At 33.6% G+C, this 15,124-nt stretch overlaps 2 protein-coding genes, 1 long non-coding RNA gene and 2 other non-coding genes across 5 annotated transcripts; all 5 read left to right on the top strand.

The window, feature by feature from the left end:
- Positions 1-3,397: 3,397 nt before the first annotated feature.
- LOC111059613 lies at positions 3,398-5,521 on the top strand. Its single transcript, XR_002606629.2, has 3 exons — positions 3,398-3,687; positions 4,330-4,435; positions 5,221-5,521. It is a non-coding gene; the product is annotated as an uncharacterized LOC111059613 (long non-coding RNA).
- Positions 5,522-6,131: 610 nt separating this feature from the next.
- LOC111059611 (60S acidic ribosomal protein P2) lies at positions 6,132-14,810 on the top strand. The gene is made up of 3 exons (XM_022347254.2): positions 6,132-6,359; positions 12,347-12,550; positions 14,577-14,810. Exons 2-3 carry the CDS (start codon positions 12,379-12,381, stop codon positions 14,747-14,749), a joined length of 345 nt encoding a protein of 114 aa, XP_022202946.1. The 5' UTR covers positions 6,132-6,359; positions 12,347-12,378; the 3' UTR covers positions 14,750-14,810.
- On the top strand, positions 6,731-10,660 carry LOC111059610 (DNA polymerase iota). Its single transcript, XM_022347253.2, has one exon. It carries the CDS (start codon positions 7,623-7,625, stop codon positions 9,324-9,326), a length of 1,704 nt encoding a protein of 567 aa, XP_022202945.2. The 5' UTR covers positions 6,731-7,622; the 3' UTR covers positions 9,327-10,660.
- On the top strand, positions 10,146-10,278 carry LOC120351220. The gene has a single exon (XR_005571246.1). It is a non-coding gene; the product is annotated as a small nucleolar RNA snoR639/H1 (small nucleolar RNA).
- Positions 11,000-11,131, top strand: LOC120351221. Its single transcript, XR_005571247.1, has one exon. It is a non-coding gene; the product is annotated as a small nucleolar RNA snoR639/H1 (small nucleolar RNA).
- Positions 14,811-15,124: the final 314 nt, after the last annotated feature.

Raw genomic sequence — 15,124 nt, 5'->3', positions numbered from 1 at the left:
TGAATATTAAGCAGTCCATTCACTATCCGATTTGTTGGACTACTAGTCGGATGGTTTTCGCCACTCACGCTCCGACCTATTCTCAAACTTCAGTCTAGTCGATGGAAAATAAAGGCTAGTCGAATGTCGGACCTTCGTGTTGGACCTCTAATCGATCCAACTCGTCCGACTAGACTTATGACAATCCCATTCACGGTCCGATGTCGGGTCCAAAATTCAATATTGAACCAGAATCGGTTAGTGAATGGCCTGTCTGAAACCTTACTATCGATAATTTCTTCAAATTATAAATTGTGAACAAAAACTGAGAAAATTACGGTAATAAAAGTTCTATGTTAGCTTCCATTTGTGCGATTGAAGGAGAAAAGACAGCACAGCATAAATGGATTCAAGAATGATTTACTAAGACTTCCTAAATCGTATACCACTTGTTTCCAGAAATCGTTTGTATTTCTCGGCCCTAAGTTTTTCAACAATATTCCTCTTGAAATTAAGAGAACACAAAATCGACTTGTTTTTAAAACAAAAGTTCTTGGATGGCTTAGAGGTCTTATGCCTGACTATCTAGAGACCTTATTCAATGTGGTTTCTTAGTTAAAATACTCTGATAATGGTGGCTATGCATTGGCTAAATGAGCTGGAATTGGAGAGTGAGCATGGTTAGTGTGAGTGATTGGTTGCTAATTTTTCTTTCTTTCTTCTTTTTATATTTTTCTACTTCTCTATAAAGTCATAAATTATCAGATATTCCTGCTCGCAGACGTAGAGTTTTGTACTCTCAGCAAGCAGTATTATTCTATCCAAATTCACAAATTAGTCCTGGTTTAGCATGTTCGAATTCTTGTCTGATGTTATTGTTTATTAAATTAGACTTTTATGTACTTTATAAAATATTAACTTATTACTCTAATATTGTTAAGATGTATTATTTTTTCTCATAATTTGTAAATATTGTGAATTGGATTGAATAAAATTTGAATGTAGTTGCCAAAAAATACACAAATAGTATAAAACTAAAACTATTAAATAGTATAGTGCTAAAACTATTAAATGACACAATCTCTAAACCTCTTTCAGAAATTTTCAATTGTTGTTTTTCATCTGGATACTTTCCCTTGCATTTCAAGCATGCAAAAGTTATTCCTTTACACAAGGGGGGGAGTAAAGAAATACCTCAAAATTATAGACCATTAGCTTGCTAAGTTCTATTTCTAAAATTTTCGAAAAATTGGTAAAGAAAAGATTAGTTGAATATCTAGATGTTAATAAAATCCTTGATAAGAGGCAGTTTGGTTTCCAACAGGGTAGAAGCACAGAGGATGCATTGGAGTCCTTAACTGAGACAATATACAATGGTTTCAAAACAAATAAAAAAACCTTGGTAATGTTTCTGGACCTGGCCAAGGCTTTTGACACAGTACCACATGATAAAATGATCCAGAAACTATCTAATATTGGTATTCAAGAATAGAGTTAGATTTCTTTGAAAGTTATCTAAGGGGTAGAAGCCAAATCGTTAGCTGTGGTGGTAGTAATAGTGAGATTAGAGATGTGACATGGGGTCTACCTCAAGGGACTGTATTGGGACCAGTTTTATTTTTGATCTATGTTAATAACCTGCCTAGTGTACTGGACTCAGTTGGGTCTAAGACAATTTGTTTTGCTGATGACACAGCACTTATCTTCCAAGAAGGTTCCTGGGAAGATGTTATCAAGCAAACAAAAGTGGGTTACTATAAGGTTTCTCAGTGGCTAAAATGTAATTATTTGAGACTAAATCTTGGTAAAACGAAATGTATGACCTTCAGTCCAACAACAAGAGGAGATCTAGATATGAACAGGCTTTGTTTGAATAATGCTTGTAACAGGTATCCATGTGATTCTTGCAATGAGGTTATTGAGAGTGTAAACAATTACAAGTATCTTGGTATTTTTGTTGATAAGCATCTACGCTGGTCACCTCAGATTAGCTACCTTTGTAGAAAATTAAGGGTGGTCAATTTAAAATGTACATGCTTAGAAGTATTTTGAGTCTAAAATTACTAAAATCTGTTTATTTTGCTCTATTCCAATCCTTAGTTCAGTATGGTAATTCTATATGGGGAGGAACTTTTGATTCAACTTTAAAACCTCTATTTGTTTTACAAAAGTTAGTTATCAAAACAATAATGAGGTATCCGAGAGATTTCCCAAGTGTCACATTGTTTCAAAATTCCGATCTGTTCACTATAAGACAATTGTTCATTTTAAAGACTATTAAGAAACATGTGCTCAAATTAAAAAATATTCAAAATTTTCAAAGAGTAACTAGACAAGTCGCTCAAAACTTAATCACAATTGAAAGAGTTGGTAGCACCCTATCCCGTAGAAGTATTTCATATTTGAGAAATAAACTCTATAATAAAGTTCCAAGAGGATGGTTGATAAAGAAGCCTAAAATAAAAGATTTCCATACCTGGGTGAAAGAAAATTATTTTTATTCAATTAATGATTTGGTTTAATATTGATTGATGTTGTATGAATCTTAAATTCAGCTTTATGTATATCTTTAATTTATTGTTATTTCTTAGAATGGAATATTTAGTTGGTTGAATGTTAATTACTGTTAGCCTATATTATAATATTGTAGGATCATTTTATATATTAATATTAATGTATAAGTGAATAAGTTATATTAAGACTCCACGTTGGCGTACAAGTTTTCTTTTGCCGACGTGTAGCACAAAGTTGTCAATTTTCCTTTCAGTTGTATTCTGTATATATTTTTGTGCAATAAACGATTTGATTTGATTTGATTTGATAACATTTTCAATACTTTATGAGCTGTGGTGAAGGTGATTATTGTGGTAGTTATCCATACTGAAAAGCATTCAAGTTCTCTAACCACATATGTATTAAAAAACGAGATACTGGTTTCGGTTGTTGAATCTCTTGTAAAGAGTTTACCAGATTGATAATGGTGTAACAACAGAAACCGGTATCTCTTTTTTAATAGATCTGTGGTTAGACAACTTCTAGTATTGTTATTCAAAATTTGTAATAACCCTCACTACCAAATAAACTTATTCTAATGAAGAATACGAAAGATATTTGAAGTAATTTTGTTTTATTGACCTTTCAAAATAAGTAGGCTACCGTAAGTTTCCCTGGCACACTATTTATCTTTATCTAATGGAAGAGGGGGCTCATATTGCCTCAATTCGCCCATATCACTTTTATTGTAAAGTGTAAATAAAAGTCATTTATCTATCTTTCTCATGAATCATCTCCAATGATAAGTGTGAATTATTCCTGATAATATATTACTCATATAATATCATGGATTCTCTGAATCAATTTCTAGAGCGGAAAATAATTGATAAAACCCAAAATAATCAAGGCGTTAAAGTAATAATGTTGAGAGTTCAATGATTATCGCCAGACTATTGATATAGGAAATAAAAATTCTGTAATTGTTTTCATTTAAGCTGTACGTATTGTTGATGGATTGATGATAGCCAGGGTCATGAAACAATTTTATTGCTCTGATAAATTATGTCTTATTTACAACAGAGATCTGGTGGTGCATACTGATGTTATTGTATGGTAGGCAGCACGTAGAGGCTATCTCAATTATTTAGTTTATAACAGACCATCGTAACATCATCAGTCATTTGACTTCGACATCATCTTCTGTACAGAAATAATGTAAGTAGTAAACTGAATAATGTAGTAATGATGTACTTATTGTATGAATAATAAAGAAAAACTTATTAGCAATTCAGAAGTATTGAGGATTATGAAACACCTTAATAATCGTCATTACTGAGTCTTTGAGTCATACATAAATAACTAATAAATAATAAATTTGAGAAGAATGAAAGCATCACATTCTTTTTTGTACAGTAATTTGTTCAGAATAAATTATTTCAAAATTCATCGTGTGTTTTATGCAAGATTTTGCTTTTTTGAGAAAGTGCGTTATCGAACTGCTCCCTATAGAAGCCACAGACAGTGGCACGATACTTTTGATAGGAATTTTTCTATGTAACAGTATTTGAAGAAAATGAAAAACTAAGCTAGACTTCAATTATAGTGAACGGTTCCTTTGGAGTAGTCCATTTGTATGATCCTTCAATTCATATAGAATATATAGATAACTTATAGATACGGTAGTTATTGAATAGAATTTTTTCCATTTTTTTGGAGAATAAATTTGTTATACGGTACCCCTTTAGCCTAACTATTTGGCATAGCAATTTTTTGTAATAATTACATATTTCTAATATAATTACGGTACATATATAGGTACTGTAAGCTAATGTTTTATTTTGTTTTTTCCTTCTTTAGATCTCTCCAGTATACCTACAGGAAGGAAAGAAATATGAAGTTCAGCTACTTAATATTTGCAGTTCTTTTATTCTGCATGATGGCATTCAATCATTTTGTTTCTGGGGTGAGTGAAAACTGTTGAATTGAAATATTTTCACCATTTTAGTTTGATTGTGTATGTACAGTACCTACGGTACCTGAAGAATTGAGCTTTAATGAGTTTTATCAATTTTATTCTTACAATATTGTTGAAGCATACAAAATATCCATGAGAAAAATAGAGATAGAAATAAATGAGACAAGCTTCAAATCTTCTAGTGTGTACGCCTATCTTCACCATAAATTTTCTTAACTCCTCTCCATTGAGAGACGTTCTAAGGATTTATTGTCAATGTATTGTAATATGATAATCATGCAAAATCACTGTATGTTTGATTAATATATTATTTGTGAAATAATTTATTAAAAATTCTATTTATTTGTTCTTTTATTATAATTCATATTCATTCAAAATAAATAAAAAGACTAGAAGTTGTCTAACAACATATTTATTGAAAAACGAGATACCGTTTTCGGTTGTTACACCATTACCTATCAATCTCTGATTTGCTGTTATAAGAATAATAGTAAAATAGGTTCATTCACTGCTGCACTATTGATTTACTCTGCTTTTATAGCAAGGACTTATTATTAATTCAAGAATAGGATTTCAAGTAAACTGCCAGTTAGTTTTCATCAATGCTCTATTTATTAGCTTATACATGATTTGCTTTCATAACAAAGCACACACCACTAAGACAAGGTCTATTATTATTCGTTTCAAAAATAAAATTTAAAATTAACTGAACTGTAAATTACATATATTTTTCTATGTCTTGCAAATAACTTGTTACTTCTCATATTATTCAGGCCCCCAGGGATCTGGGCGTAGGAGGAACAGGACACCACGTTCTGTGTAGGCAGCCGCCTTGCGACATGAGACCCCCCTACGACCGCCAAGACGGGACCAGATTCTAAGAGATGGAATACAGGCCGCGTCTGAAATCAAATAATTTGATACACATCTAAATTCTGCTTTTTATAAATCTCAATATTAATAATGGAGGTTCAACATCTTTTGTAATGTAAATGAATTATATTTTAATGCACTGACCAACTATTGTAAACTATAAAATAATATGATTGATTCATAAATTAATTAATTCATAAATTCGTCTGTTTTTATTTTAGTATCTAACTTACATTGCTATTTTTAAAACCGTTGTAAAAGAAATGAATAAAAAACTATGGATGTCACCAAACAAGGTGACTTTAAAATGAATAACATGAATAGCAATATTATTGTGCCACTTCAATGGAAGGATAACTTGAAGGACTAAGAAAGATTTTTATTTTAAGATCTTGGTTGTTTTTAAAAGGGTTTTGTAAAACAAGTATATATTGCCTCCAAATCAAGATATCAAGCTATATTTGATTTCATCATTTTAAGGATGAACAGATCTACAGTTTATGTCCTATTTCATCTATTGATTAGGGAGTTATTCCTATACAAAGTAAGAAAATTATTAAATTTCCACCTCATACTTTGTGGAATTATTAAATTTGTCGCTTCCGTTTGTAGCTCATGCTTATTGAAATTGATAATTATTATTTGAAATAGAGATAAGAGATAATTACTAAAAGTTTATTGATCAAAAGTTACATCATTAGTGAATAATACGGATTCAAACAAAAATAATGATAATTTACAATATTGATAATAAATAATGATAAAAAAATAATGATAATTTACAATATTAAGATAGATTCTTCAAATAACTGAATATACGTCTACTTCATATTGAGCAATTTCAATCTTTCAAATTCAGTTGTGTTCAGATAGAAGGCGCTGAAAAGTCTTATCATAGACGGATAAATTTTCGAATGCAACTGTTGGCAATACTTTCCGTTCTCAACATCCGCTTTGATGCAAGCTCTTCCTCTGCGAATTCTATTCACAAAATCCTTCACGTGTGAAGTTGTAACCGAGTAGGAACAGCTTTTGTAAGGTAAGAACAAGAATATTTTCTTATTCCTGTAATTTCCATATTGCATTTCTTGAATAACTTCTAATTCCTCAACATGTAATTTCCATCCAGCTATTTTCATCAACATTCCATTTATTACAAAAATTAATCTTTATAAGACTGGTTATGTAGTCAGCGTGGCCAAGCTTCCATAACGTATCTTATGTGTTATTCTGCGTGTGTTATTACATTCTAAACTATGGTTGAATAATACTCTAAATTTATTAAAATATTGTGAATTCAATTAATTTTCTTGTTTACTATGAATTAATATGAAATTAATCGGCCTTTGAATGTTACTTTGCAGTTTATGCATACTGCATGCATTACCTACTTGTATTGCCCTAAATAATTACCTATCTGTAGTGTTTTTTCCTTTTTTGTAATTTTAAAGATATTGCTTTCAGATCTATTTTTATCTATATTTCTTGTATTGATTTATATAATTTACAAAACATCAAGATTCACACATGAATGTAAACTTGTGTAGCTGTAGGTTATGTTAGCATTGTTCATCCAACACGTTATAACTACAAAATATATTTAAAGATTTGTACACTTGATCCTATTCATTTTTCTGCATTTTAAAAACTATTTATTTTAATGGTAAATTGTCTCAGGGGCGTGATAAGTTGAAATGACTTTCAGCACATGGAATTTTTAGGGTATATTTGGTTTTGGATGTTGAAGTTTGCCCGGAAAGGTTAAGGATTATAGTTGTCCGCGCTAAATTTGAATTTGGTGTTGTGTTTGTGCGCCCTAAAGGTTGGGTCTAATCTTATTTTTTTTTCAAGATAATCACCTAATTTTAGTAGAACCGCGCTAATATTTCATACTTGTTATCGTTGTCGAAGACTGGGGATTCCAGATCCAGATAAAAACAGTGGCACGAACAAAGTTAGTTGGTTGCTTAATCCGACATGACGGGTGAATCCATACCGACAGGTGAATGTGCGGATTGCCGGTATTAGCTTGTAAACTGATTAGAGATGTCCCACGGTAGTTAACTGGCAAGAGTACAACAAAGAAAGAAATATTCATACTCTTGTCATATTTTTCAAAATTTAATTGAAGGTTTCTTTCATATTTTTCAAATTGAAGGTTTTCCCTCAAATTTGGCTAGTTACCTGTCCTTGAAGTGGGAATTGGTGGTTGGCTTTATGATAACAAAGGCAAAAACATTTTAAAATGTTGTCAATTGTGCAACAGTTACTTTAGTTAGTGATAGCAGTTTCCTATTGCAGGATGGAGGAAGATTTCGAATCATTTGATGCGTCCAATTTGGATTCGGAGCACTCTAGAGTGGTAGTACATCTGGATGTTGATTGCTTCTATGCGCAGGTTGAAATGCTCAAAAACCCCCTCCTCACGACCAAACCTCTGGGCATTAAACAAAAGAATTACGTCATCACAAGTAACTACATTGCTAGGGAGTTTGGTGTGAAAAAGTGTATGACTATAACCGAAGCTAAGAAAGTGTGTCCAGAATTGATTCTAGTTAATGGTGAAGACTTGACCCCATACAAACATATTTCTTCCTTGATTTCTGGTATTTTGAAAACGTTTAGCCCCGTTGTTGAAAGGTCTGGAATAGATGAGGCGCATGTCGATGTCACCAAGTTGTGTTTGCAACGTTTGGAATCTTTGAATGGAAAAACAGTTGAACTGGTTGGCAATTGTTTCGGAGAAGGTGTTGTTCAAAACTGCAATTGTGGTTGTATCGATAGGTTGAAGATGGGTTCAGTTATTGCAAAAGAGATGAGGGATAAAGTGAAGAATGATTTGGGCCTCACATGTTGCGCTGGAGTCGCTCACAACAAATTGCTTGCCAAGTTGGCGTGTCGTGTTCACAAACCCAATCAGCAGACCACCGTTTTCCCTTCGAGATCATTACAGTTGATGCTCACTCAGAAAGAATTGAAATCGATCCCAGGAATAGGTCATAAACTTGTGGAAACGTTGAACAGTATTGGTGTTTCCTCTATAGAAGACCTGCAAAGTTGTGAGTCAGGGTTGTTAGAGAAACATTTCCCCAAACATACAGCTTCTTGGTTGAAGGATTCTAGTTTTGGAGTTGATAATTCCGAGGTGAAAGTCAGCGGTAAGCCTCAAAGTATCAGTGTTGAGGATGCGTTTATAAAGTCGGTCACCAATATGGGTGTTGTACGCCAGAAGTATACAAACTTGATTAAAAAATTGTTGATTCAAGTAGATGAGGATGGAAGAATACCGAAAACAATTAAAGTAACGGTCAGAACTTATAATAATGAATTAAAAACTAATAATAGCCGGGAGTCGCGGCAACAACCGTCTGATAAATCCTGGTTTACTAGTTTGAAAAATAAACCGGATCGAGTGGATAAGATATTGGAAACTGTAATGAAGCTATTTTCAAAAATGGTGCCCATGGAAAACTTTTTATTAACGTTGGTGGGTGTAGGTTTTACAAATTTCGGCGATTCTAATAAATCAGTATTGACATTTTTCCACAATCAGACTTCAAGTAGTGTCGAATCTGAAATAAGTGAATGTTCGACTTCTGTTGATACAATTTCCAGTGACAGCCAATCTCGTAAACGCTCTTTCCCGGAAACAAAAGATTCAGATCCTTCGTGTAGTAGTTCCATATCCGAATCGAATGTTGAAAACTTCTTGCAATCAAATGTAGGAGTAAATGAACCTACTGACAGTGATGTGATACCTAGATGCCCCGCTGTTGATTTATCAGTCTGGTGTGAATTGCCTCTGGACATTCGAAGAGAGATAGTTTCATCTTGTGCTTCACATGAACAATGCAATCGTTTCAATTTTAAACTCACTGATACTCCTAAAATACCTGTATCATTCAAAAATTCTGAAACTCCGAAAGTACCTGTGCCATTCAAAAAGTCTAAGAAAGATTCCAAATCTGTCAAACAGAATTCTATAAAAAAATATTTTTCCAAGTGATAGTGATATTTTTGAGACTGGAACATAATAAGGTATGATCATAGATTTAAGCCCAGATTAGCCTAGCCTATTATTATCCTGTTTATTTAGTCTGTAGTGTGATCTGTTTGATATTTTTACACATTTCCCCTGAAACAATCTATTGTTCTCAATATTCACCTTTTTTAATCTAGTGACAATTTATTTTTCCAAAACCCTTCAATTTCTACATTTAAACATTCTAATACCAACAGTTGAAGTACAATGTTGTTAAATTTGTTATTTTTTTAATTTGAACATTTGAAAATTATACTTTACCCCACTCAATTAAGCCGGCTATGTCAACGTGTGAGTGTTGTCATGGTGTGCTAAAGGTGGGAACATTAATCATACAAGTGTGTGTATGGCTTTCAACTCTCGTGTTTGTAAGCCAAAGGGTTTATCTTGTACAATGTTTCTTCATAGTTTTATTATTTTTAATCAAAAATTTCATTTATTAAAAATTGCTCCATTTAAAGGTGCGTACAAATTTACGCGCCGCGAACACGACCAATTCACTTTCCATCAGCTGATTATATCTGTAATTGTACAGAAACGATAAGATACAGATAGAAAAAGCTTGGCATCAGCAGATTAAAAATGAATTGCTCGTGTTCGCGGCGCGTAAATCTGTACGCACCTTTATAATAACTCACGGCAATCAATCGAACACATATGAACTTGACTGACTACATCGCTATTTCATTTATTAAGATCTGTGGTAAGCTGAATTTTCATGAATGTTAATTGATCAATTAATAACAGACTGTTTGTTAGATTTGCTTGAAACAATAATATTTTACCCCATTTAATTAAGCCGGCCAGGTCAATGTCTGAGTGTTGTCATGGTGTGCTAAGGATGGGAACATTAATTATACGAGTGTGTGTATGGTTTCAAACTTTATGTTTGTCATCCAAAGGGTTATCTCGTACAATCGTCGATTATTTTTTATTTTTTTGAAATGATATGAGTAGTTTTATTGTCTGAATTTTTTAATAAATAGCATACTTCTTTGAGGATATTTATTCAATTTAAAATACGGTACATTATATGAAAGAAAAATTATACATCTCAAAGAGTTTTTCAACTCAACGCCAAAACAAACCTCATTTACTTATGATAGTGCTATTGATAAGGATTGATAACTTGAAAGTTGCATACAAAAATGCACAATAAGAGATTGAAGTTCATTTTTTTATCATGTCCGATAAATGTTATATTTTCCTGGATTGGTAATTGATACCTTGAATCTTTTGTGATTGAACTCTACCGAATTTTCTATAAAAAGGGGAAAATAGAATTCAATTGAACGTAATTTTTCAACAATACATTGCTTCTATAGTGAGGTCCACGTTATAATGGCAGTATTTGATTAGTATTAGTGCTGCTATCCTTGTCTATCAACCAACAAAGCAGATAGCGCTATCCTTTTCCAGCTTAGCAACGTTGTCGCATCGTTTTTTGACAATGTAGAAATATAAATAATTAACATATTTTCATCTCAACCATAAAAAATTATTGTTTTTTTTTCACGAATAAAATATAATTGATCATTTAACATGAATGAACAGCATCAGCTATCTATAGAAAACAGTGACAAGACAGAGAATTGACAACTTCCATTATAACGTGTACCTCACTATACAATAGTCCTACCCCACTCTATTAAGCCGGCCATTTCAACATGTGAGAGTTGTAATGGTGTGCTAGCGGTGGGAACATTAATTATACGAGTGTGTGTATGGTTTCAAACCTTTGTTTGTTATCCAAAGGGTTATCTCGTACAATAATTCAATATTATTTTAAAATGTGTTGAACTAAAACTCTCATGTGGGGGTTATCATCATTTACTTACTTATATGATATCATCATTTACTTTATGATATACAGAGTAACCCATGAAAGTTGTAACAATCGAAAATCATAGATTTTAGTGTAGATAAAATTTGCAACAAAAATGTTCAGTAAATTTTTTGTCAATCTTAGTTATTGAGATTATCGTTTTTTCAACATTTTTAAAAACGCCAAAAACTAGAAAACTTATCAGTCAAAATCGAATTCTAAGGATACAGTTGGAAAGATAAAGAAATTTACAAAAAGATTCTTATTATGTGTGTTCCTATGTTTCACGTTCTTCAAGTTGTTAAGATGCGCTCAAAGTTTAAAAAGTTCATTGTCGAGTTCAAAGCCAAATTTCAAACAAATTGAACGCTCATAAATACTTCAAAAACGTCAAACAAAGGAACAAGTTGTACGAATTTTATCGAATATTTCTTCCTCTTTCCAACCATATCCTTGGAGTTAGATTTTGACTGATAGTTTTCTAGTAATTTACGTTTTCTCAAAATATCGAAAAATGGATTTTCTGTATCTCGAAAACTGATGTCAATATAAGAAAATGTTGAGGTGCATTTTCTTTCGTTTGTGCGTAAATTTTCGCAGTCGACGACGACAAGCATTGTTGACATTCATATTGTCCAAATTTCAAGTGTGCTGATCAAATAACTTTTCATTATTTGTCTTTATTATTAAAGAATTTAACGTAATATCAACATATTGTCATTTAAAAGTATAAGCTCAACCTGCCCCATTAAAAACATAATTGAACATATAATATTTCAGGTTGTGTTGACAAATTGAAATCCACCCAATCTGAGATTCTCTCCCTGTCGTGGTCGACGACGGCATTTACGCACAAACGAAACCCCAGCTTTACTGGACATTTTTTTGTTACAAATTTTATGTAGAATCTATGGTCTTCGGCTGTTACACATTTTGTAGGACTCTCTTTATTCTATATACACTTTTCACCTGTAATTGAAACTTGTATCAAATAATGAAATTAGCGTGAATCTCATTATGGAGACATTCATGAAGTAGTTTTGTGTTGTGGAGATTCAATCAATGATTGTCTAATTTATTTATAGGGAAGTTCATGAACGTGTTTGTTGTTTAGTGTTGTGATGATTGGATATAAGTAATTGTGTAAATTTGGTTGCAGTGTACCAGTTTCGTGTCTAATAAGACTTAAAAATGCGTTACGTGGCCGCTTACCTGCTCGCTGTCCTGGGAGGCAAGGAGAACCCCTCCTCAGGCGACATTGAGAAGATCCTCAGCTCTGTGGGAATTGAAGCCGACAGCGAGAAGCTCAACTTTGTCGTCGGGCAGCTCAAGGGAAAGTCGGTCGATGAACTCATTGAACAAGGTCAGTTCTAATACTTGTAATTATAATACTTCAAGCTCCGATTTCTAGGACACTGATTAAATCTAATGGATTAGAAATTTGAACTACAGATTTGGTGGTTCAATAGATTCAATAAATGTCCTATAATCAGGGCCAAATGCCTTCGAGGAAATACTAACCCCGGTTGCAGGTTCATCTTATTGAATGACGTAATCGAATTGCAGATGTTCCTTTGTTCTCCAGATATTGCTTCCGTTGGATGACATTATTTCATGCCGAGTCCATACTATAGCCAAGTGGCTGGCCAAGCTTGGCCACGTTGGTCTAGCCATCCACACTGCATGCGACCATCCATCGGATGCCCGTCTGACTCCACAAAAATAGAAGCGATGGCAAGTGAAGGCGAGTGTGTGCAAAGCAACCATTCACACTCTCGGCGCTCGTCGTCATTTGTACGCATCGGGCGAGAGTGTGGATGCGGCATTACGGTGGTTGAATTGTCCATATCTCAGGACCCGTCCACCTACAGAGCGATCTGTGACCCCGTGGGTTTTCATATAAATACTTCTTTATAGATCTCATATCTTACTTGTAGAAACCTATTGGATCGCAGATTTCTGTGTGTGGTTGGGCCATTAGAAGACAACTCTTCACCAATATGTCTCAACACCAGTTCTTAACGAAATTAATGAATCAAAGCATTGAAATTTCATTTACTAAGACTGAGATAGTTTCTCTATTCACTGAAGTGTCTTTTGACCGCATCATAAGTCATGCAATCCTGGAAGAATCTTTTCATAGAACAAACATGGAATTGACTATTTGTTCGTAGACTATGCCAGAAATTGATATGTTCTCACTTTTGTACACAATTTTTCCATGTATTCCACAGGGTTTATCAATGTTTATGATCCTTCAGCAATATTTTCATAAAATTTGGAATTGGAATTGACCATTCTTGAATCGAGAACTGTTGTTATCTTGTCCACAAAGTTTCACGGCTATGTATAACATTGCATCAATTTTCGGAACTTTGAAAAAGTCTATTGATTTGAAATCTAGCTCTTACTCCGTTTTGATTTTTGTTATGATACTAACTAGCACCTAGCACTAAAGAAGACATTCTCTTGATCTTTATTGGAGAATGTTGAAGACAAGTGCTGAAATGAAATGGAAGGATTCGCTAACACCAATATATTGGGCGCAAGCCATTAGTTGGAGTTTGATAGTAGACCGTCCAACATGACTATTCCAATTTTGGTCGTATGGTTAGATTTTTATCTATAAATAATGGTTCCTTTCTTCCCTCTGAGAATATTAGTGACTTGGAATAATGTTTTATTTTAAATTTACTAGTTTTGCTATTTTTCTTTATCAACATAATTGTGGTTTTACTTGCATAGTAACCATAATTTATTTTCTAAAGTAATATTATATTCTAGTTTTTAAATCTGTCAAGAGCCCTTGATCGGATTGACAAGTGTATTTGTTTGTAGCAGGATCTGTTCTGTCACACAGACAGGTGCTCTGTAATTCGATTTGCGTCTTTCAGCAACTTGACGCTGATTATTCACTATTGATAATGGACGAAAGTTGTTGGGATTATGACAAAGCTATGAGAACTTATCCAACTAGGATTTTCCGTCCTATGAACTCGTAGTTTCTTGATATTGAATTTAGTGTTTCTTTGTTCAAAATTGAATGAATTGTACTCTCCTCTACTTTAGATTCTAGCACTTTTTTAGAGTATTATAGTTATTGATTAATTGAGCACTTAAGAAGACATTCTATTGATTATGATGGAGTGTTGAAAACAAGTGCTAACAGCAAAAGGAGGGATTCGCTAACACCAATTGGGCGCAAGCCAATAGTTGGAGTTTGATAGTAGACCTTCCAACAAAATATTGTATATGATTGGTTATTCTAGAATTGCTCATGTTCGCGGCGCGTATATCTGTTTGCACCTTTACACTGTAGCTATGATTATTTGATAGATTTTAAGTAAGGTTGATTCTGGTTGTTTGTAACATCTGTTGTATGTATTTAGGCAAGGAGAAGTTGGCATCAATGCCGGCCGGCGGCGGTGCAGCTGTAGCTGTGGCTGCAGGTGGTGCCCCAGCTGCGGCGGCCGCAGCTCCTGAGAAGAAGGAGGAGAAGAAGGCCGAGAAGGAGGAGTCTGACCAGTCTGACGACGACATGGGCTTCGGTCTCTTTGACTAAGCATAAAATATTTACCACTATTTTATAATTTGGAAAATGTTTTATAAAAATTGAAAAGAAACGCTCGTCTAGTTATTTCAAAGCCGTGGATATCTTACGTGAGGGATTGGTTAAACGTACCCATGTTATAGGGTATAAGCTATCAGGAGTCTTATGTAGGTAGATAAATCTCTGATAATACTGATAGTTTACAGCCTCCCAACTTGGTGAGTCAGTATTTGTGTCCTTAGTGTATTTAGTCTTGAGAAGAGACTCGACTCTAGTCGAGAGCATGTATTTCCAAATGGTGACAGTCGCGGAGACTAGAATCGACTGGTCTGAGTGTCACCATTTGAAAATACATGCTCTCGACTAGAGTCGAGTCTCTTCTCGACC

Source organism: Nilaparvata lugens, chromosome 4 (genome assembly GCF_014356525.2).
Source record: "Nilaparvata lugens isolate BPH chromosome 4, ASM1435652v1, whole genome shotgun sequence".
NCBI classification, from domain to species: Eukaryota; Metazoa; Arthropoda; class Insecta; order Hemiptera; family Delphacidae; genus Nilaparvata; species Nilaparvata lugens.
The sequence above is the reverse complement of the archived record's forward strand: the minus strand, read 5'-3'. Positions and strand labels throughout refer to the sequence as shown.

Bases quoted from the DNA above. Each gene is read 5' to 3' on its own strand.
- LOC111059610 (XM_022347253.2), top strand. From the start codon at position 7,623: ATGGAGGAAGATTTCGAATCATTTGATGCGTCCAATTTGGATTCGGAG.
- LOC111059611 (XM_022347254.2), top strand. From the start codon at position 12,379: ATGCGTTACGTGGCCGCTTACCTGCTCGCTGTCCTGGGAGGCAAGGAG. The intron at 12,551-14,576 runs GTCAGTTCTAAT...GTATGTATTTAG, and splicing joins CGATGAACTCATTGAACAAG to GCAAGGAGAAGTTGGCATCA.